The sequence below is a fragment of the Cucurbita pepo genome, chromosome LG08, assembly GCF_002806865.2.
Source record: "Cucurbita pepo subsp. pepo cultivar mu-cu-16 chromosome LG08, ASM280686v2, whole genome shotgun sequence".
Taxonomy (NCBI): Eukaryota; Viridiplantae; Streptophyta; class Magnoliopsida; order Cucurbitales; family Cucurbitaceae; genus Cucurbita; species Cucurbita pepo.
Genome location: NC_036645.1, coordinates 326,112 through 348,090, shown reverse-complemented (window position 1 = coordinate 348,090; position 21,979 = coordinate 326,112). Strand labels below are relative to the sequence as shown.

At 35.9% G+C, this 21,979-nt stretch overlaps 5 protein-coding genes across 7 annotated transcripts; 1 reads left to right on the top strand and 4 right to left on the bottom strand.

Moving 5' to 3' along the window:
- Window positions 1-2,870: 2,870 nt before the first annotated feature.
- On the bottom strand, window positions 2,871-7,137 carry LOC111801007 (membrane-associated 30 kDa protein, chloroplastic-like). Its single transcript, XM_023684958.1, has 11 exons — window positions 6,849-7,137; window positions 6,030-6,151; window positions 5,825-5,935; window positions 5,490-5,554; window positions 5,332-5,413; window positions 5,022-5,096; window positions 4,519-4,589; window positions 4,340-4,422; window positions 4,118-4,182; window positions 3,645-3,719; window positions 2,871-3,253 (listed from the first exon to the last, which is right to left on the bottom strand). Exons 1-11 carry the CDS (start codon window positions 6,985-6,987, stop codon window positions 3,143-3,145), a joined length of 999 nt encoding a protein of 332 aa, XP_023540726.1. The 5' UTR covers window positions 6,988-7,137; the 3' UTR covers window positions 2,871-3,142.
- A 1,365-nt stretch (window positions 7,138-8,502) lies between these two features.
- LOC111799670 (DNA-directed RNA polymerases II and V subunit 8A-like) lies at window positions 8,503-10,349 on the bottom strand. 2 transcript variants are annotated; one of them, XM_023683106.1, is made up of 5 exons: window positions 10,210-10,349; window positions 9,796-9,887; window positions 9,441-9,598; window positions 9,146-9,237; window positions 8,503-8,859 (listed from the first exon to the last, which is right to left on the bottom strand). In XM_023683106.1, the coding sequence occupies exons 2-5, from the start codon at window positions 9,866-9,868 to the stop codon at window positions 8,748-8,750; spliced, it is 435 nt and encodes a 144-aa protein (XP_023538874.1). In that variant the 5' UTR covers window positions 9,869-9,887; window positions 10,210-10,349; the 3' UTR covers window positions 8,503-8,747. The 2 variants fall into 2 exon arrangements, with proteins under 2 accessions (XP_023538874.1, XP_023538873.1); XM_023683105.1 differs by having other exon boundaries at window positions 9,796-9,884; window positions 10,210-10,348.
- A 326-nt stretch (window positions 10,350-10,675) lies between these two features.
- On the bottom strand, window positions 10,676-11,339 carry LOC111800422. The gene has a single exon (XM_023684107.1). The coding sequence runs from the start codon at window positions 11,280-11,282 to the stop codon at window positions 10,767-10,769; it is 516 nt and encodes a 171-aa protein (XP_023539875.1). The 5' UTR covers window positions 11,283-11,339; the 3' UTR covers window positions 10,676-10,766.
- A 139-nt stretch (window positions 11,340-11,478) lies between these two features.
- On the bottom strand, window positions 11,479-15,794 carry LOC111800421 (GTPase-activating protein GYP1-like). Its single transcript, XM_023684106.1, has 10 exons — window positions 15,566-15,794; window positions 14,744-14,900; window positions 14,492-14,666; window positions 14,295-14,365; window positions 13,191-13,328; window positions 13,013-13,104; window positions 12,612-12,883; window positions 12,386-12,471; window positions 12,154-12,255; window positions 11,479-11,936 (listed from the first exon to the last, which is right to left on the bottom strand). Exons 1-10 carry the CDS (start codon window positions 15,673-15,675, stop codon window positions 11,775-11,777), a joined length of 1,365 nt encoding a protein of 454 aa, XP_023539874.1. The 5' UTR covers window positions 15,676-15,794; the 3' UTR covers window positions 11,479-11,774.
- A 1,985-nt stretch (window positions 15,795-17,779) lies between these two features.
- Window positions 17,780-21,863, top strand: LOC111800611 (uncharacterized GPI-anchored protein At1g61900-like). 2 transcript variants are annotated; one of them, XM_023684388.1, is made up of 8 exons: window positions 17,780-18,026; window positions 18,896-19,037; window positions 19,350-20,204; window positions 20,347-20,592; window positions 20,702-20,716; window positions 20,837-20,977; window positions 21,082-21,129; window positions 21,622-21,863. In XM_023684388.1, the coding sequence occupies exons 2-8, from the start codon at window positions 19,001-19,003 to the stop codon at window positions 21,696-21,698; spliced, it is 1,419 nt and encodes a 472-aa protein (XP_023540156.1). In that variant the 5' UTR covers window positions 17,780-18,026; window positions 18,896-19,000; the 3' UTR covers window positions 21,699-21,863. The 2 variants fall into 2 exon arrangements, with proteins under 2 accessions (XP_023540156.1, XP_023540157.1); XM_023684389.1 differs by having other exon boundaries at window positions 18,880-19,037.
- The last annotated feature ends 116 nt before the right edge of the window (window positions 21,864-21,979 follow it).

Here is a 21,979-nt window from a genome sequence, read left to right as displayed (position 1 = left end):
AGCATATTCTGGTTGGTTAATTTCTCTCATTAATTTTTAATCCACTTTCGGTTAGTCCATACTTATTACATGTCCTGTATATAATCACGTTGGATTTAACATTGAAACTTAATATCTCAACCCAACACCTCAAAATTTTAATTTCCCACCTCCAAACATTGCTAAACTCGAAATCAAGATCAATTTTTTAGGGATATTTTTAAACTTGTAGGCAATTTATCGAGCTTCTTATGTTATCAATTTGACGGGTTTAAATTTTTTGTGATATTTAAGTGAGTGAGAACGTCCATTTAAAGGATGACATTTTAACCGACGTTCACTGTATTAAAATTTAATTCATACACTTACATCAAGCAATTTCTCGTGTATCAATGTCACTTGAATAGTGATATAAATAAATTTGATTGATCTAATGTTATATTGAATATAAGTTATTAACGTGTTTGACATGATTATAATAGAGAAATAGCGGACAAATAATAAATAATATTCCTATTTCAAATTTATTATATTTGTCTTCTTTTAATTTTCATTAATATCGTATCATTACAAATAAATAGAAAAATTCAGATCTAAAGACGTAAATATCCGAATTTCTCATACTTAAATGTCGCTAGAATAAAAAAACCTTTGACCATTTTGGTCTTTTGACACTTTAACTATAAATAATAAAAAAATACATCAAATGAATTGAAAAAACGAACAGAGGGAGAAAAGGAAGATGGGCTTCAGCAAAGCTCTGGTACGGCGAACGACGGCCGGTTGGCGGCGGAGAAATCAGTGGCCGGGACCTTTGGGGCTGGGGCCGGACGACAAGCGGCCGAGCCAACACGACACCGTATTCTTCGCATGCTCGTAAGCCGACGGGTACATCTCCAAGTGATTGGCGCTCGCAAAGTCTCCGGGCACTATTCTGGCGGCGTCAACGGCGGGGCTGTTGCTCAGACACGCCACAGCGACAACGAGGATCATTAAAACAACACCTAATTTCCCGAAATTCATTTTGGGGGTCTTTGACTTGAAGTTGGATCTGGAATGAAGATAAGGTGTTCGACGATTTGTCTGAGAGAAGTTTTAGTTCAAAGAAGTGGATAGTGAAATGAAGGGAAGGTGTTTGATGATATGTGTGAGAGAAATTGAAGTTGATATATGGTTGTTTGATGATTTTGTTTGGAGAAGTTGAAGTATTTATAGGTGAAAATTGAAATGAAAATGGAAATAGGTGGGAGGGTTGGTGTTTGAATGGGCATTGTTGGTGGGAAAAGAGATGTTAGAGAGAGTAGTTACGTGTTGACCAAGGAGTAAAGACATTTACTTGGTCTTGTTCTTGCTATGGCGTTTTACTCTGCAATTGATCTTCAAGCTCGTGTATTGACTGTCGGCTATTTCCAGGTACTTTCTTCTTCTTACTTGATGATTCAAGTTACAGAACTGCTACTTATTGTTGAATGTTGATGCTGTTTATGTGTTGATCAATGTGGAAAGTCTATGCTGTTTGTGTGTGAATCTGTGGAACGTTGATGCCGTTTGGGTGTGAATCATCAATGGCTTTTATGTTCTGTTTTGTTGTGTAGTGTAGTGCTGTGTTGCGTGGGGTGACTTTGGTAGTTTTGTCAAACCAAAAGGAGGATTGTCATCGTTATTATTATATGAAGCTTTTTCTTATGGTCAACCACTGAATTTTGGTTGGTAATTGAATAAACTATCAAATAAAGTTAGTGCCCAGTCAATGGTAAATTATGTTAATTAGACAGTTGAACATTAGGTTCAAATTCGAGAATTCTTTTTAAACTTTTAATTGGACGTTTGATGCTAGGCATAACTCAGCTGATATATATGTATTCTTGATAAAAAAATAAAAAAAAATTAGAGGTTTAAATTATACCCGTGTCCAAAAAAAAACATAGGCTTATGCCCATCCCAAGTTTAGTTCATATTCATTTAATTTACTCCGTTCATGTTTTACGTTTATGAGATGTTAAATCAAAATTATATTTTACTTTTTGGTTGAATTAAAAATTTGTTCATATGACTTTATATATATACATATAGTTAAATCGGAAATTGATGATTATGATTGGCTAAATGTTTATAAATTAGGAAGACTAAATTGTAATTTATTTTGAAATCATAAACAAAAATAGTGTTAAGATCATAATTTAGAATTGACTTCCGGTGATGGCATTGTAGTTTGAACCGACTGCTCATAAAGGGAAAATTAGACAAATGGAAAATTCTTGGTAGGGATATCAAATAATATTCCTTTAAACTATGTAAAAGATTTATATGGGTCAAGCCTAACAATTCCTTGTGGGGGGTTTTTTAAATTTATTCCTTTTGATTTCCTTTTTTCCCCTTTAAAAAATATAGTTTGAATATTTAAAACCATAATATATAAAAAGAAATAAATAAATAAAGCGTTTTTGAGATTTTAGATGGGAAACATGTTTGAATTTAATTAAATGTTTGAATATTTGAATTGACCGACTCCTTTTTTTTTTTTTTTTCTCCTTTTAATTTTCTATTTTTCAAAATAGAAAAAAAGGGGAAGAAAAAAACTTTAAATGAACTATGCAAAAGTTTGACTACAAAATTGGATGAGTTTGTAAGTACCCAATACAAGAAATTGACCCCCAAAATTCTGGCTTTGTTTTTTAGAATTTGAATTTGAATTGAATTTTCCATATATTCCTTGAAATTTCTGATTGGACCATGCTCTTAGTGATTATAAAACATGTACCACAAAGTCAAACACCGTACATTTCTGTATTCATAATATAGTTTTTAGAAAATTAGGATCGGGTTTTTTGTGGTTTGAAATAATTTCTTGACTTGAGAGATCTGATAAGAAATCCAAGAGAGGCCAAACCTTGTCACCAAAAATACAAATAAAAGTTACTTGATCAATGTTCAGAAAGTTGTGTGCAATTTAACTTACAAACAACATTTGATCCCCACAGATTCATCAATATATAACCCATTGCACCTCAATCCAAAAATTACTCTCTCATGTAGGCGTTTAGCTATACAAAGTTGATCTGTTTGGAACCTTTTCTTCCTGTACACTGTATTTCTAATGTGAAATGATGCCAGTTACTAGCATGAAAATTTGGACATTTAAAGTTCTACTGATTTGGCATCTCTACAGTTCTCTTGCCTTTTGTCTCAGTAGATTGAGTTCCGACTCGATCTCGGCATCACGAACTGGCAATGCGCTGCCAGAAACAGTTCTTCCTGGTGGAAGTTCTCCTTTCTGTAGAAATAGAGAGGAGATCCCGTTGTTAGGTTCAAATACTGAAGGAATGTTTGAAATTGTACATACATACTAAACTTTCCCATTTAATTGCGGAATAAGCTAATCTTCTTTTTGCTATTGATTTGAGTCAGGAAGCTAGTGAAATGGCTGAGCAGATTGTCTTATTCCATAAAGAAGTTCAAGATCATTTGGAGAAATCAAACTTTAAGTATAAGGAAGCTGCGCAGAGAAGCATCAATGAAAGAAAACTTTCGAGGAAGGCGTTCTTGTTACAGTTTATCTACGAAAGTCGAGGCTTCCATTGGGTTCCTATTCTAAGTTTCATTCTTAGAAGATCGAGCCACGGTCAGATATAAACTTATATATAAAGAGTGGAATATGATTTTACCTTTGAGCTTCCAGATAACTCTCTCTTCAAGTCCGCTAGCTCGTCGTCAACTGATGAGCCCTCCAGCAGAGCAAACTACAATATAGGAAATAGCTGAAAGCCAAAATAAAACAGAGCTGTGCAGCCACATGTGTTTTAAAATGTACGTATCAATTGGAAACTCTTGAGGACGATACTCGAACACTCTCTATCACTATATTAAAACTTGGCACGTACACTTGCGGTATTACAAAATACGAAACAATTACCACCTCCCACTCGTCTAAATGCTACCCCTCTCTCCTCATTCCTTCATAAAGGAAATCCCTCATAAGCTTCTTGAAGGATTTACTCAGACTCAAGAAGGTTTTACAAAAATCTTATAAGGGGACAGGTAAGAGAAATGATACTTTCTAGTTTCTGAATTTAAGCTCAATAGAGCAGTTAATAAAATCAAACACAAAATAGATTTGGAGGGAAAGCAGAACTGTTACCTTTCCTTCAAGATCATCAACAGTTAACTGTCCAAGAGCTTCTGCTTGAGACTCCATTGCCAAAACTACCAAGATTTTGAGGAAGATAATCAAACATAACGAGGAAGAAGCCAAGAAGGAGATCATCTATCCATAAGTAACATATAGACAAGAATCTCAACACTATGAAAAAACTACAACGAAAAGAAAGTCTATGCTCGACTAAATATTTCATTTCCTTACCTTTCTCCTCCATCTTCTCAAAAGCAGAAAGAGCACTGCTTGTGTTAACATTCCCCAACATTTCACTTACTTTGGTTGCAGTCCTAAATCCATGGAAAGGTGGTATCAGCAATCATCAACAGTAAAGGAAGATACTCGAGAAAAAAGAGTTTTTTTAACAATCTGACTAAATCACAAACTTTGCAGACTGAGCACGCGCTTTGAGCGTGTCTTTCTTTGACCTCGCCTCTTGTATCTTGCTCTCTAAAAGCTACAAAGAAAAGATTCAATGGTAAAATTGAATTCTATAGGCTAATTATCCTTGTTTTAAAAGCTTAAAGTTAGAATCATACTAATGTTCGAGCATTATATTATATGACAACTTGTCTCTACCTGTTTCTAATTCTAGCTACACTAGGAAAGTAATAGGGATCTGCATTATCTCAACAAAAAGAAGAATACTAAATCTTATCTATATCAATAGACTACAGAAATAACATTAACTGTTCTTTACAGCATTCTTTCATAGCTCCAACAGGAAGATGGATTTCCTCATACTCGTTTACCCTTACGGTTAATATTTTTACATGGCCAACGAATGTAATGCAAGGGAATCTGGGCTGTATCCTTAAAAGAATTTAACAAAATATAATTTAAAATGTTTCATGTGATGGTCAACGGAAAATACATTAGAACTTCATACCCGAGTATTAGAAACAAGATTTTCCACAACATTCTTCTGCTGATCAAGTTGAGCTTTCAAAGCATTTGCGTTATCCTGACGGTAGAACACAGTGATCATCGGTCAGAATAAATCATAAATCTTGCCAAACAGAATTAAAATTTCGAACTTAAAATTGCTTCTAATAGCATACCTATAGGAGAAAAAGTAACATGAAATAGTTCCATATTGGACAAAAGAATTTAAGAGGTTTCTTCAAATTGGTAAATACCATTCTTGTTTATCATGAAATATAGGAATCGAATCTGACAACGAATCTGTTCTAACTTACAGCATAGGATTTGCGCCTCTTTAAAGCTTCCCGAGCAAGATCATCATCTCCCTTTTGAAGAGCAAATTGTGCCTTTCGATACCTAAATTAAAACTAGAAATGAAAGGTGTATACCTATCGCTTCACTAAGAAAATGGAGAATGGTTATAGATTTTTACCAATCATCAGCAGCTTGCTGTGCAGACTTATACTTGTTTTCCAAGCGCTTTTGAGAAGCTAGTACCTTCAAGAATAAAAGTCCATTTATAAAGTCCATTTTCATAATTTTAATTGGTTAAGTATGCATGCCAACAAATGAAATAGATGCCTCATTATTTTGCTTCCTTGTATAATTTTCCTAATAACATGCATCTTCTAATTCCCTTTGAAATATGAACAATTTATAAAGGAAAGTTGAAAGTGGAGACACAACATTACGGGCTAAGAAGCAAAGCGCAATGCCAAGGGTAAAGCAAGTAGAGAAAAATGATAAATACAAGATTCTGAAACTTACCTGTGCAGTGGCTTGACGCATCTTTGTCAAGTCATCATTCATTTCAAGCACTGTCTGCTCCAGAATTTTCTCCGGATCCTCAAACGAACTTATAAGTGCATTAGCATATGACTACCTCATGAGAAAGCAAGCGTCATGGTTATCCTCAAAGTCCGTGAATTCCAAAGATTACTAAACGAATTGATGAAAAAATTGAAAGTACTACCTTAACAACCCTTGCAAAACGATCAAAAAGGTTCATATGAGCACCAAGAGCACCTCCAGGTCTGCCACCATGGGATCGATTAAAATGTAAAGACTTCATCCATGTAATTTGTAAGGTGTGCCCTGCAGGGAAAATTATCATTTCCTGTTAGAGTAATTAAGCACACAACTCGTACAAGTTAAGTGGAATTTGATTAATATTTTAACTTAGTTTCTATTTGATCCTAGGTTGTCAAAACTAACACTTCCATTTCTACTTAATCCTTGAAGTTTCTAAGTGCTTTGTTTAGTCTCCGATGATTGAGTTCAATTTCTAGTTGGACCATGAGGTTTGAAATTGGTTTCTAAAATGATCAAAAGCCTTCTAATTTGAGTTCTAAGTAAATTAGTTGCTTATATCAACTATATCCAGCTAGAAGTTCCCCTAACTCATTATAAGATAGCACAATGTTGCCTCATATTAGCCAATCAGCTCATTGATCCTAGATTAATGTAGTAAGAAGCCTACGCCAGGAGGTAATCCCAATCTCAAATTGAGGGACCCAAAGCGGTCAAGCTGGCCAGCAGTTCCACTAAATATTACAGGTTTTTAAGAAACCTAACTCTAGAAAAAAAGAAAGGAAGTATGCATAGGCATTCAAAAAAGGGAACCCCGCTAAAGGAATGTGTACCAATCAAGTAAAATATGCCCTAAGGAATAATTATAAAATGACCGTGTCACCGATGCTCATAGAGAAACATGAAACTTAGGAAGGGATCACACCTCCGCCATTAAAATCAACAAAAGGAGAACGGTAAGCTAAGAGCAAGGGAAACGTACCTCCGCCATTAAGGAAGGACGTCCTCAAGGGCTTCGCGGCAACACAGAGGGTGGAAGGCTTGGATGAAGAGGGTTGAGATGAAGAAGAAGGAGGTGAAGCCAAAGCTAATCCGGTAAAAACGTGGGTTTGGGCAGCCATGAATGATCGAACCCAAGCAAAAATGTTGCAGAAAAGAATCGGAATGGTGAAATTGTGTTGAGTTGAGATAGATTGAAGATAACAGGGGATCGCTTGAGTTCCACCTCAGCCTCATCAACCGGCCAAGCCTGCCCAGTTCCAATAATTCAATCCCAGCTCGATTTAAAGTGAATTAATCAAATTTTAAATGAAAATTTATAATTATTAATAATTATCACATAAAAATCATAAAATACCATCATTTTAAATTAAATTCAATAAAAATGGATATTCAATACTTTTTTTTTTATTTTAAAAATTAATTTTTTTAAAAACTAGTTAAGTTATTGATATTGAGAAGCTAATTCAATCTGCCCAACTAAAACTTGATCCTTTCTTCCTAAACGTTGATGTAATGAACCAAATCCAAAGGCTCAGTACCTAAATGTTGAGGTAATGAACTAAATTCAAGGGCTCAGTCAGCGTCCAAACAATAATAGGACTTGGACTTGGGTTCAAATCGAGCCTCAATTTTATAGGAAATTACGAGGGTGAGTTCTTCCACCCTTTTTAGATTTTTTTCCCCAAAACAACACTCTTCACTTTTTTTTTTTTTTTTTTTTTTTTTTTTTTTTTTTTTTTTTTTTTTTNAAGTTCTTTAAAAAATTGACATTTAGGTGAAAAACATAAACTTATTACGTTTAAATTATGCTTATGTTAGTTGAATTATATACCATATGCTCCTTAAAAGGTGATGTGACATTGAGTAATAAAGATTTGAATTTTTTTTTTCTTTTACCTTGACTCACAAATTTATTTTTTATTTTTTAAATATAATTCCATTAACTTCCGTTTAATATATATTTTTTTAAAAAAAAAAAAACATCGAAAACTATGATTTTGTGATGTAATATAACTAGAGGCTTACCCATAGGCACAACTGGCTTCCCGTTTCATCCATAATATTCTCTATTAGTGGACTCGTTCTAAATTTTTTCGGACATTGACATATATATACCATAATTTTATTGAGATTGTACCAAAAGATGTTAGAAAGAAACATAATGAACAGTGTAAATCAAAAGCGCACAAGAATATATGATATACGGCATGTATGAGTATGCATACAAAAGTAAATGTAAAACGTGCAAGAAGATCGAGCTAAGAATAGAAATGAGAAGACATCTTTTTACGTTAGTCATGGCAGCAAACAAATAAATCTCTAGTAAGAATTTGGAACGGGATCAATTTGAGCATAACTCAAGATGTTATCAGATATTAAACTCGCCATCATACTGAAAGCAAAGCCTAAGATGAAATCAACTGACCCAACTCAACAATCTACACAACATTCTCAAAACAACTTCCATGCTTGATCCCTATATTTCTTAGTTCTCTCTTTGAAAAAAAAAAAAACCTTTGTGCTACTAGTCGATCACACGAACCTCAAGAAGGCACCACAACAACGACCATCCCTAGCACTCCCTCAGGCGTGTAATAAGAACTCGATTATGATAATTCAACTACCAAAAGGCATGGAAAACGAGAGTGATCTTGTGATCATGGTTCATGACATTATTGGCAAGATTGAAGCGATGATCAAAACGTTCAGAAGATAAGATCACACGCCTAATCTTTCATCAAATACAGATCTCAATTCGACACCGAGAATACATAGGTTTCTACATGTTCACAGTTCTTATATGTTCTAGAGAGAGAGGCAATGTCGGGAGCATTTATAGTAAAGTAAGTCATCAGAGTTCAATTCAAATGACAGGGCTTCACACCTTCCTGATGAGAAGAAACAGCCTCTGGTCAAGTTCAAACTTGCTGCAATGCGAGGGATCCCCCTTCAGCATCATCAGGAGCCCACCAAAAGAAGCATCTATTTCCCTGGATTCAGATGAAATACTCCATTCAAGATAAAAATTCAACCGGAAAATATGTATCATCTACGTTCGTAAACTGTTCATAAAAAGAAACTAAAATGGATTTATCACCATAATAGCCATTTATGGTAGCCATCACAGACAGGAGAAGATGCTCAATGACACATTCTTGCTCAAACATAGATAAAATATAAGCACAGGAACGTCAAGCTCTTGCTTCTTTCATGGCTCATGCAATAGAATTGTAGTATTTGAGAACAAAATTGTTTAGAGGAAGTTATAACACGTACGCTTTACCACCATGCCCAGAACTTTCTGATATTCTAAACAGCTTCCCGTGCATGACATATTCATATCTGTCAGCAAGCGACTTCCTATTACCCTGTTACACAGGATAACAATTCAAGCGTCCAGAATGCGTAAGACCAAACTAATAATTGAACAGAGGAAGACACGAATATAGTCGACGGAAAACAACCAATAGCCAGTCATGACAATGAATGCAAAAACTATGGAAACTCAATATTCCCTAATTGATTGAATGTTTCCTGTTACAGACTATAAATCACTGGAAGAACAAGTTACCTGAAGAAAATAGCCTGTGTCAGGGGTTCCATCAAGATTCAGAGTTGGAGCCAGTGCCATTGAAAACTTCTCACCTTCTTTCAAGTTGTAGATTTCTGTATTAATGTCCAGATGCATGAACATGTCAAACTTCTCGCTCTTTGCCTCTATTCGAGTAACTGTTGGACAGATTGTGAAAACACCAATGTCATTTGCTTAACTGTGTTGAAAAGTTCTTTTAAGAACTATACATGACTTGTATTAAAACATCATAACTAGGGGAAAGGAGAATTCCACAACTTCTATGCACATCAAAGGGGTAAAAGAAGAATCTGCATGCAAAAGGGCGAGAAACTATTTTACAAAAAAAACGCACCTTTATCAAACTTTTTGCCATCTGGGTTTAATCGCTCGATCTTAAAAATATCATCAAAGAGAAGCTCAACCATCCTTACAACAGCAACCCTGCTTCACAAAGGTTAATGCAACCCAGAAAAATTAACAGGGAGATAATGGAAGTTAACAAACAGAGTTATAATAAGAGTATGCCCATCAAATAACAGAACAAGTTCAGCAAAGAACAAAGAAAACAAACAGAAAACAGTGCGTTAAGTTAGTAACTGAAAGCATTAGATTAGGGCTTGGTTGGAGATTTCACAGGTTCGCACCTAAAAGCGAAATGGAGCGAGAAGACATTTGTAGTGGTCAAGAAGTTAATCGAGATATAGTAAACAAAAGGAATTAAAGAACAGATATTCAAGCAAGATCAAGGAGAAATTAAGCAAAATACCTGAATTGAGGTCTGCAACTTGAAATTGAGTGCTACAAAGGTTTAGAAAGGGTTTACAAACGGGAGATGATGACCGAGGAGTGAACGAATATGGAACAATAAAAACCCTAAATTATGGTTTTTAAAATACGCCTATTTTACTTCAATTTTTATAATATTTTAAATCAAAATACATTCAATTACAAACCATAAATTGCTATTATTTTAAATAATTATAGTTGAGTAAAAATTCATATTAAAGTTCTAATAAATTATCTGTTTAAAAACTAATTTTAATTTTAAAATTTATTGAAATAAACATAGACTAAAATTAAATATTTGAAAACCTTTAACTTTATTACTATTATTTTAGAAAATTCAATAGAAATTAACTACAAATCATTTAAAAAAATAATAAATAGTTATTTTAAAATTGATGTCAATTTTAAATAATACAAAAATTAATTCTGAATAATTAAAAAATATATAAAAACTAAAATAAAAGGAGGACATAGTTTTATTCCATACTTAACCTTCAACAAAAACAAGTAATTTACAAACAGCATCCACCGCTCCGTTTACTGTCCAGACAAGCCAAGGTACATCGAAGTCGCAACGCCAAGCGCGTACACTGCAATCATAGTCCCAACCAGGTCCTTCCCCGACCGAGTCACGGCGCCGATTCCCGCGATTCCTGCAATTCCGACCGGAACTCGAAACATCACTTCTTTGCTGACATTCTTCACTACAGCCTCTGCGAATAGCTCGATCGCCCAACGCTTGAAGCGGATCGGTCCTAGGGTTTCTTCGTCTTCACGGTCTGCGTCTTCGCGATTGACGGCTCGCAGGGCTGAGTCGACCTGTTGCCGAGTCGGGGGAGAGGGAAGCCACTTGGAAATGAGTGGATGAGGGCGGACGGTGGTGAGGAGACGGTGGAGGTGGTCGGCGGCGGTGCAGAGTTGGTAGGGGAAAACACCGGCGTATGCGTGCTGCGTTAGGTCAAGGCAGTGGGAGAAAGTGGAATCGCAGGCTGAGTCGAAATCGGGCGAGTTCGAAAGTGAGTTCTTGACTCGTTTTGAGGCTGATATTCCCATTATCCTTCTCCCTCTCTCCCGCCCACCACTCCACCAGTTCGGAAAAATATCAGAAAGGTAAATCCTTTTATATTTGAATTCGTTTGAAGTATCTCGACATGTTTTGAAAATCAATTAAATTTTGTCGTTATCTTTTTGCATTTATGATTGCAAAAATTCATACAAAATTTTGAACATTAAAAAAAGATTGAGTATGTGAGGATGAAGATCAATCAACCATCTACTCTTTGACAGAGAATTTCATTTATATCTGAACAAAAACGTTTTAACTTTACTTTGCTCTGTCCAAATACAGAAATCTACAAATAATTGCTGGGGAAATACAGACGATACAAGGGAGGGATGATGGTACACGCATGGCAGAAGATTTGAAGAGTTTTCATACACAAGCAGAGCAGCAGAGCAGAAACCCCATTGGAGAAAGAAGAGAAAAGGAGGGAAAAATAGGTCAACTTTCCAAGCGTGAATGAGAGTGTGTAGAACAAATCCCATTCAGCTAACAAGGTGTCTGGGTGAATTGTTGAACATACTGTGCCATATGTATGCTCTTGAAAGCACCATCTCAAGTTCTTGATGGGTCCAATTTTGAGTTGGAACATGCTGGAGAAACATCACCAGTTCTTGGAAATCAAGTTTCTGCAGCTCTTCAGACCACTGAAACGAAGGGAGAAGGCTAATTCAGAAACAAGATCTACACAAAATACTTCGAACAGAAACTCAAGTGGGTGAAAATGATATGATATTGCCCTACTCAGAGGCATCAGAATCTTTGGATCATTACAGTGATGCTTCAGTAATGAAAACCATTCAAACCATTTACCTCAGGTTCCATTCTAGAATTGGATTATCAAAAGGAATTTGATATCCTTACCGTCAAAAGAAAACTGGCAAATATGTAGACAAGGAAATCTGGCAATGAGTCCCCTTCCGCAAGATAAGTATCCCATAACCGGGTAACAAGATGGAAAGGAATCTGATGGAACAAAACAATATCATCAACATTGAATTATCTTAATTGTAGAATGTGATTTGGTTTTAATCTATTTCCAACAGAAGTAACTGGAAGAAGCTATAGCATTATGAATACAAAGTTCTTGGCAAACCTCCCGTATCAGAAGACAGTTGAACCACCGAAAAGCGAATTGAAGAAACTCCAGACCCTGCTCCTCCATGTGTCTTGAAACAGGTTCTGGTCAAATTAAGATGCATACAAGATTGGTTAATAAATGGCTTGTCATATCCGATTCTCTAGGCTGTGAGGAGGATAAATTGAAGGAAATTCAAGCATATGGCTTCTACAAAAGAGTCGAGTCCAGAAAGAGAGGTTACCATCAATCCTCCTAACCAGTTCCTTCAACTTAAATACAAGCCGCTGAATTCCCGGTTGTGCAAACGTATAATGATCTTGCATACCATCAAGTAATTTGGATAGACACCAGTAGCAATCTGCCTCAATGTTTGTGATCTTGTCAGGAGATAGATCAGAGATGGACCATTTCTCAACGCCACCTTCTAAGTATTCTGACAAGAAGACAACTAAAAATGGAGTAGCAAGATCATTTATTCCTTGAACATATCCGCTCGCAGGATGTCGAATAGCCCTGGATTGAAAACAATTGTGTAAATGAGATACAAATAAATAAATGGATTCTGGTACAAATCAGTGACATTGCAAGGTAGAGGATACAGTTTTACCAATTTTCTTTGTTTCTCATAGAAAAATGTCTTACCAAGTATAGAGAATACGCTCCAAAGATTTCTGAACTTGTGCTTGTTGAAAGAAAGTAACATCAGGTACGGTTCTAGGGCAATCAACAGCAATCTAACAAGGAACACATGGTTCAAGGACTGGTAGAACTAGAGAGAACAAGTTATGAAATTCAGCACTAACTCGCAGGCAGGCATTACCTGGCGGAGCATGTTTATCTCATCGTCAGACCGTTCAGTATCAGGAATGTCATAGAATTGTGCAACGCTGTCAAGATATTCAAGCCTCTTTCTTCGTAGAACTCCCTCCTTTCTATCTGAATTAGGTGGTGCATAGCCCTGTTGTCAGTGCATTTTTAAATTTTGGACAAACAGCTAAAGGATTGTATCAGACAGGAAGTCTCTGTGAAATTGCCCTTCTAAGCAAGCTAGATAACAATCGACGTTGATAAATAATGCTCACTCATAATAATAACTCACAAAAATGTTAAGAGAACAAACTGCCATAGAGAGTGAAAAACACAAGCAACCAAACAAAAAAAGAACAGAACTCAAAAAAATGTAAGAAACCAAATAAAACAATGGAGAACAAAGCGCTAAGTGGAGGAACAAAAATAATCCTAGGAGTAAATCCACTGATGCTAGACCAAAGAAATGCATAATCGGCATCTAAACAATATGCACCTAAAACACTGCCCATAAGACGATTTTTAAGAACCTTGCTTGATTTTAGAGGATTCTAAACAAGAATAGTTCCTTCTCGTAGTCCCGTTTTATGGTCGTCGAGAGGTACATGTAGTCTAGCTTTTCTTGGAGATATGTTGAAGAACGTTCCATTATGAGTCATTTTTCATTTTTTTAGCTATCCAAGCATTGAGGAAGCAAGCCTACCTCGAGTTCAACTCAACATCCCACTCTGTTCCCCACCCGATGGAAAGGCATGGGGTAGAGCTAGTCAGATGGTTAAATGAATGAGGCATGAGGCCCATCTCTATCATCACATTCAATCCAAGCCCTTGGCCACACACGCAAGAAAACTTAGTCATATGAGATCTAGACCCATACCAAAAAGTTACTGGCACAAGCCTTCTGTCGTTGGAATTTATAATCAGAATGATCAATTTGAAGGAAAAAGAGCTCTTTGAGAAGGAATATTTTCCTCTTCAGAATACATACATGCATATATATTAACAATTAGCACCATATACCAGTTATCACATGGAAAAACAATGGGGGAAAAGAAGGAAGAAGAAATCCTGCTTTCCATCAAGCAATCAGAAATTATGAGTATCAGATCCAACTTACCAAAAGAAGTCTCCATATATTTGGGCGCATATATGGCGGAACGCCACTCCAAGCTAGCTCACGCAACTTGTCTACATAGTCAAATAAATATAAGCACCCCAATGCATTAGTGTTCCTTTACCAAGTTTTGACTGTGCGTAGGAATCTTTGAGTTCATGATGGGGGAGGATTATTTAGAACTATACGCATATATATACCTGATATGATTGTTGTTCCTGATAGCAACTTTGTGAACTTCAGGACCCTTGCAGAATCTGTTGCTCTAGCACCCATTATTGGCTTTTGGACTTCTTTAGCAAGATCCTCGGTGTTGGAGGTTGAAGATTTAGACTTACTAACAATTGTATTATTATTCATAATCTGAATATCTTCCTATATTGAAAGAGAGAGTTTCACTATAATGTGTCTTCACATCCAAACTAACATGAAAATTTTCAAATCAGTCTCACCTCCTCAGATTTGGCAATGCGGTTGCTTGTACCAATATCATTATGCGACAAGCTCCTCGAATAATTTGATGATTTTTCTGATACGCTCGAGGGGTCGATCACGTCTGATCTTCTAGTGAGCAATACTTTTCCAGGAATACTGCGGCCTTTCAGCAGCCTGCATCAGAGATGTGATTAAGAATTTATGGGATCAACTAGCGGCATCTACCAAGTGTGACAGCCTTAAGAACATTTAATGAATAAGAAGGTAGACTCCACCAGGTAACTTCTGAGGAATTGAAGCATTTACAAAGCTACAGGATAGCTATCCAATTCTGTCAATATCAAAATTCAGACCAGTCGATATCTGGTTTAGATTATCCAGCTACAAGTGTCAAGAGTTGGGCAGGCTGTTAAAGTCCCTAGATTAAGAGCCCCAACATTATAGTTAAACAAACAGGAAATGAGTAGCAATTTAAATTTCCATCTGCAGTGCTCCCACACATTTCCCAGAATCCAAATGTAAAACGGCATGGAGGCCAGATCGCATCTATGTAAGCCGTAGCTCATATATAAAGATCTAAAGAGCCCATGAAGATTTCCTCAATAATCTAACAGAGACTCCGAAGATTAAAAGCTTACATTATTGAGGTAGCCGATTAAACGTGAAAATAGCATACGAGAAAACGATTCGTTATGAAATTGGAGATCGAAATCGAATGAAGATTCAAGGAAGAGAGACAGAAAAGAGAGGGGGAAGGGAAGGGAAGGGAAGGAAAGTAAAAGAAAGGAAAGGAAATCAGAGATTTGGAAACAAGAATTAGGGGGAATTGAGATTGTTACCCTTGAACATTTCTGAGGGTCTGATTGAATCGGGAATCGAGACCTGAGATCGTATTGTCTTTTGTTTGTCGATCTTCGCCGCCGAGAGTGTTAATGCCAGTGTTCTTCATGTTCGCTCAACAGAATCATGCTCCGTTTGCCCCCCACCCCTAATATTTCCTCCACCCCCGACCGGAGGTCGCAAATTATTAGTAAAATTGAAATTTTTACAATAATTTCTAAATTTTCAACTACGATCTTTCCCTTGTTTGGGACACCAAGTTTATACTATTTTTTTGGATATATTAAAAGTCAAGCACCATCCTTATACCACATCAAAATTTAGGTTTGAATTATCTACTCCCACTAAAATAAATAAATTTATTTATTTAAATTTTTTTTCCGACAATTTAATCAAATTTATTATTGGTATAGAACATAAACCGAGACCCATGACTTAGTTTAAGATGGTCGAAGATGTCTATTGGACAAGGAGGCTCGGGATGACTTCTCCATCTCCGTCTCCTATTTCATACTCGGCCAATTGTCCATGTGATTTTGCAAGTAACGTGACATAAATTTCTTGTGGAGAATTCGTAGGGATCGGATTCCTCGTAGGAAATTTGATACGAAATAAATAAGATGTCTTAATCATGTCACGAGAACTTCACGATGAAATATAAAGTTTTAAAATATTATTTTTAAGGTTTTAAGTTAAATTCTAACGTGGGTTATGGTGACATTCATATTACACTTTAGAACGAAGATTTTCAAATTTAATTCAAATGTTAATATTAATAGTTTTTTTTTTCTTCTTAAAATAGGATTCTAACAAGTTAGAAAATTTAAGAAAATAACTATTATAAAAATTTAACCAATCAAATTTTTAATTTTTTCTTTATTATTATGTGTATTGAAGTAAAAGTTATTTTAATTTTAATTTTTTTTATACATTTTAATTTTTGTTTTCTTTTTTTAAAAATTAAGTTCTAGACACATATTTAAGAAAAAAAACCTAAATTAAAATTTGAAAACTAAAAAAAATTAACTTTTGGTGGAGGGCACGAGGAGAGAATAGAGGAAGCGTGTTTGAGGTACATGAATGAACTGGAACCACATTTTTTTCGTAGCTCAATTATAAAAACTTTATAATTAAGCAGAGCAATTCTATGCTAGTTAATCTCTTAAATTTTTTTGTAAAATGATTTGTATTAGTTTGTGGGATAGTCTCTACTCTTAGAAGCGATGAGTAAATAACGTGACAATATCGTAAAGGATACAATGGTAAATTATTATTTGAAAATTTAATTAAAAAAAAAAGCATGTAAATTTAGCAAATGAATATATATTCAAAATAAACGAGGAATATCAAGCACGAGGCTTGGCTCCTTTTTTGGCTATCCTTTTATGGATGTCTTTAATAATATCCTCTTTGATACTAATTCCACGCGGTTTTTCATGCTTTGCCTTTTTGCATTCTTCGGGATGTTTTGGGCTACATTTCGTTCCTTTTGCTTCTGAATTGCTAATCTCGATCATGTCGATACTAATCAGGAGAATGCAAATAAACACGAGCATGCTTCCTTTCGAGATGTCCATTATCGACGACGAAAATAAGTACAATGATGAGAATGCTTCAAATTTGTAGTTATTTATAATGTTTTAGCTCTTCTATATTAAGCATTTCGTTTCAAATTTGGTTTCGTTTTGTGGTTGACATTTTGTCATCTCTTTCTTTCTATTTGGTTGTGGATCAGATTAAACCCGATGACAACCTCTCTACACGTGATTTGACCGTAAATACAATTTTTTTTTTTCTTTTATATTCAAGAGAATGATTATAAAACGAGCTTATTACCTTATGAGATGGTCATTATTGACAATGAAAGTTCAATATCTCAAGGAGCTAACGCTCGGTATACTTTACGAAAAAATAAAAGTTAAGGGTATTAACGTAATTTTAACGTTTATATATATATATATATATATAATAAATTAGGAAAGAAAAAAAAAAGTCAAATAAATTATAAAGATATGTTGCAAAGGTCAAACGTTCTTACCCACTCCCCAATGAGGAAAGATTCTCATTGGATTCGGATCCAACAAAGTCCGGATAAGACCCGATATTTGCCGGTGACCTGGATCCGAATGGGTCAAAAAACCCGCTATTTCCCTTGACCCGGATCCGAATGGGTCCAACAAAGGTAAAGTTTGTGCCTTTTTTCATTCATTTTGCCACTCCCCTCTCTCCCCTGTACCTACCCTCGCTTTTACAACTACAGGGAGCCGGTAATTCTCCTCCCGGCTCTTCCCGGGACGCCGTCCCCCCGCCATTTTTTCTGATTTGGAGCTCCCATCGCTTCAATCTCTTAGCCGATCGGCTCCCAAAAGCATTTCCGGGTGCTCGGGCTGTTGATTCCGAAGCTCCTGCTTGTTTAATTGTACGGTAAACGGAGTTGTTCAATGGGTTCTTCTTCTTCAGGTGTGTTTGCCTTGAACTGAGTTGTTTTCTGTTTGCTTTTCTAGGTTAAAGGTTGTAATGAGTTCCTCTTTTTCTTCTTTTTAGTGAAGCTCGATTTTGGTGCTGTTTGGTTGTTGTCCTGTTTGGTTGCGCTGTCTTTTTGTTTTCTGGAATTATTTTTCGCGCTGTAAGTCCTGTTTGTCATGGATTAGCCATTTAAAGATGCTTACGCCGCCGATTCGCTAGAGCTCTAAAACGGTTGTCATATAACTGGTTTGTGTATTGAGAGAGAGAGATTCATGTGTTGGTTCTGATTGTCTAGGGTTTCTGAATTGTGACTTTCCTGCATTAAATTTTTGTGTGTTTGGCCTTGCATAGTTCGTGTACTTTGGTTTTGTATTGCAGTCTATACTCGACATGTAGCATGTGAATAGTTACTTATTAAACTTGGCATTTCTTCAAGATAATAATCTTTTGAGCTTCACTTTTACTTTTCCAACTTACAATGCAATTCAAATAGTCTTCTCCATTAGATTTGCAATTTCATAGAGAAGTTATCCCTTTGTTCTGATGGGATGTTTGTAATGCCATCTTAATATTTTGGTTCTTATATTGAACTCCACAAGATCAGTTCAGACTTTAGAGAAAAAAGGAATCATGTTATTGGTCTTCGATGTTTCCTGCACGAAGATTGCTATTCGAATCTGGAAAATATGACAATTGAATTGCATAGTATTTGTGATCATCCTGCATAATATGGCAGTAGGTAAATTTATAATGGCTGTTATTCGCTTTAAAGCATGCTAAAATGACGTGATTCCTTTTCCTATGAGTTATGTTGCCTTTATCTTATGTAGTGTCTTGCTAAATTTAGAACCCTGTGCTTGAAGGTGGTATTGGCATATTTAATATGCTATAGAGCATTTTTCCACGAACTCAGCAAACTACAATTGGGAATTATTTTGCTTACATCATGTCCCCTGGAGGTTAATGGAATGATGGACTGCTTTCGTACTGTAAGCTATCCGAATGGTAGGTCTGCTTTCCCTGCCAAGGCTGGCCTTATCTTTAAGCTAGCATGGAATCTATATTTTAGACGACTCTCTTTCTATTGTTATGTTATTGTTATTAAGCACTTCTATTTGTTTCACTGATCTTTGAAATATTATTCAATGCGGAGATGCAATGATCAGGTGTACTAAAATGGAGTACATCTGATTGTCATTTCTTAAGTAGTTCAAAATGATCTAAATTTTTCATGATGGCATCTCTTGTTAACGCATAAGTAATTCCTCGGGATAGTGGCATATGCAATACTGAATGCTGGTTATTACCCAATTTCAGGTAATATGTGCCACCGATTACTATTGTTTGTCGTCTGGATATCCAGTTTTCATGATGGAGTTGTCTTATCTACTCTGGTACAGCATAGTATTGTTTCTTCCACAGGAGAGCAGGCTCAGTCACCTAGTAGTGTTGTCTTTGATCCTATAGAGATATCGCCTGCAGTTATCCCACAATACCCTTATCCCAATGATTCCTTGCCTCCAATGTATCCAACCTTTCCTACCAGATATGAACCAGTCTTAACTGGAAGATGCCCTGTAAATTTCTCTGTCATATCAAATGTTATGGACAAAACAGCATCAGATTGTTCTCAGCCCATGGCAGCACTTGTAGGAAACGTTATTTGCTGTCCACAACTAAGTAGCCTGCTTCATATCTTCCAGGGTTTCTATGGCTTAACCTCTGATCGGTTGGTTTTACAAGAGGCAGTTGCTAATGATTGTTTTTCAGATATCATTAGCATCTTAGCCAGCAGAGGAGCGAATCAGACGATACCTTCTCTTTGCTCGGTCAAATCTTCAAATCTTACTGGTGGGTCATGTCCAGTCACAGACGTTGCAACGTTTGAAAAATCAGTTAATGTAAGCAAATTATTAGATGCATGTGATACAGTTGATCCTCTAAAGGAGTGTTGTAGACCAATATGTCAGCCTGCTATCATGGAGGCTGCACTTCAGATTTCTGGAAGGCAATTTTCTATGGATACCAATAGTAACTTGGCAGGGGAGCCGAATCATATTGATTCAATAAACGATTGTAAAAGAGTTGTCTATTCATATATTTCTAGGAAACTCTCCTCCGATGCTGCCAACACTGCATTTCGAATATTATCTGCCTGCAAAGTGAACAAAGGTTAGGTGCTTGTTCATATTTATTGGAATATCAGTTTGTCCATTTTTCTTATAATCTTCTTCCCTTTTCCTAATCATAGAATGTGCTTGTCTTAAAGTATTCCTATTCCATGCCTTATTTGAAATGTGTATGTTCTGTACAGTTTGTCCTTTGGATTTTGAGCAGCCCTCAGAAGTAATTAAAGACTGCCGCAATGTTGCTGCTCCTAATCCCTCATGCTGCAGCTCATTGAACACTTACATTGCTGGGATCCAAAAGCAAATGTTAATTACAAACAAACAAGCTATAATCTGTTCAACAATGTTCGGATCCATGTTGCGAAAAGGTGGGGTTATTACAAATGTTTATGAGCTGTGTGATGTCGACTTGAAAGATTTCAGCATTCAAGGTACTGATACTTACTGCATTGTTAATGTAATTTTGCTTCATCGTCGCTGTTTCTATCTTATCTAACATTCCGATTTATTTTGTGCACCGGCATGGCATCTGAAATATAGCCTATGGACAGCAAGGTTTGCTATTCTTACCTGTTTTGCACCTTTTTTCTTTTTATTATAGTGATTGATTCTCTCTCTCTAAATAATGTGTATATGTGTTGAAATTTTCTGACTTCATTCTTTTTCGAAATTTAGGATGTCTTCTTCGGAGCCTGCCTTCAGATGTGATATTTGACAATTCCACGGGCTTTAGTTTTACCTGTGATTTGACTGATAACATTGCAGCACCGTGGCCTTCGTCGTCCTCAATTTCTACACTGTCTCTTTGTGCGCCCGGTAATTGATAAAAAGGAGACTAATTTTTGGTCTGTTGCTTGTTACACTTAAAAGTTTGACATGAGAGTTTTATTAATCGACAAGTTTGTATTATACTTGCACAGAGATGTCATTGCCTGCTCTACCAACAACAGAGACTAAGAGAAACCATGGTGGGTGCCATTACTCTACGGACTTTTTCTTTGTGAACTATTTTCCTTTTGATATATTCATGATGGTGGGAAGGATAGGATTAAAGGTAGATCTATGCTGTGGCACAAGCATGTTAAGCTTATCTTGTCTAGCAATCAAATTGGAATGGTCTTGATTTCATATTTATCTTTCTACAAATCATATCAAACTTGCATTAGTCTTCAAGGATCCTATGTACATTTGCTTATTAGAGATCTGACTAGTATCTACGATGAGTTCGGTATGTCTTTTTAGGATAGTGAAAACATGCTCCTGGCCTGTTTCTCATATTTTTCATGGTATTTGGTTATATTTTCGACATGATACAACGGGCAATGGCTGAATCATTTCTCAGCTTTTTTTTGTCTATGATCAAGTGTTGTATCTGTTGTTCTTGATCTGATTTGTCCTGTTTTTTAGCATACATTTGATGCAATGGCTGAGATGTTTGTGTGAAATGATATAATGTGCAGGCCAGCGTGAGGAAGGATTGGATTTCCCAATGCTCATTTTTTCATTTTTTATTATGATCAGTGCATTTTTGTACTGAGTTAGATCTAGATGTAGATGTTCTGTGGTGTTGTTCAATGTTTGGGGGGCATCTTGGGAATTTTACCCTGGATTTTTGTATGTATATTTTGAGTCTTGTGTATAGTAGTAGCTCTTTATTATTATTATTATTATTATTATCATCATCATCATCATCATTTTGTAATCTCTCTGTGTCTCTCTATTGTTCATGAATCTCTCTGTGTCTCTCTATTGTTGCATGATGTTGGAGGTGAGTTAGATCATTCTCAAAGTTGAATAAAACTTGGTTCCATAGTGTTC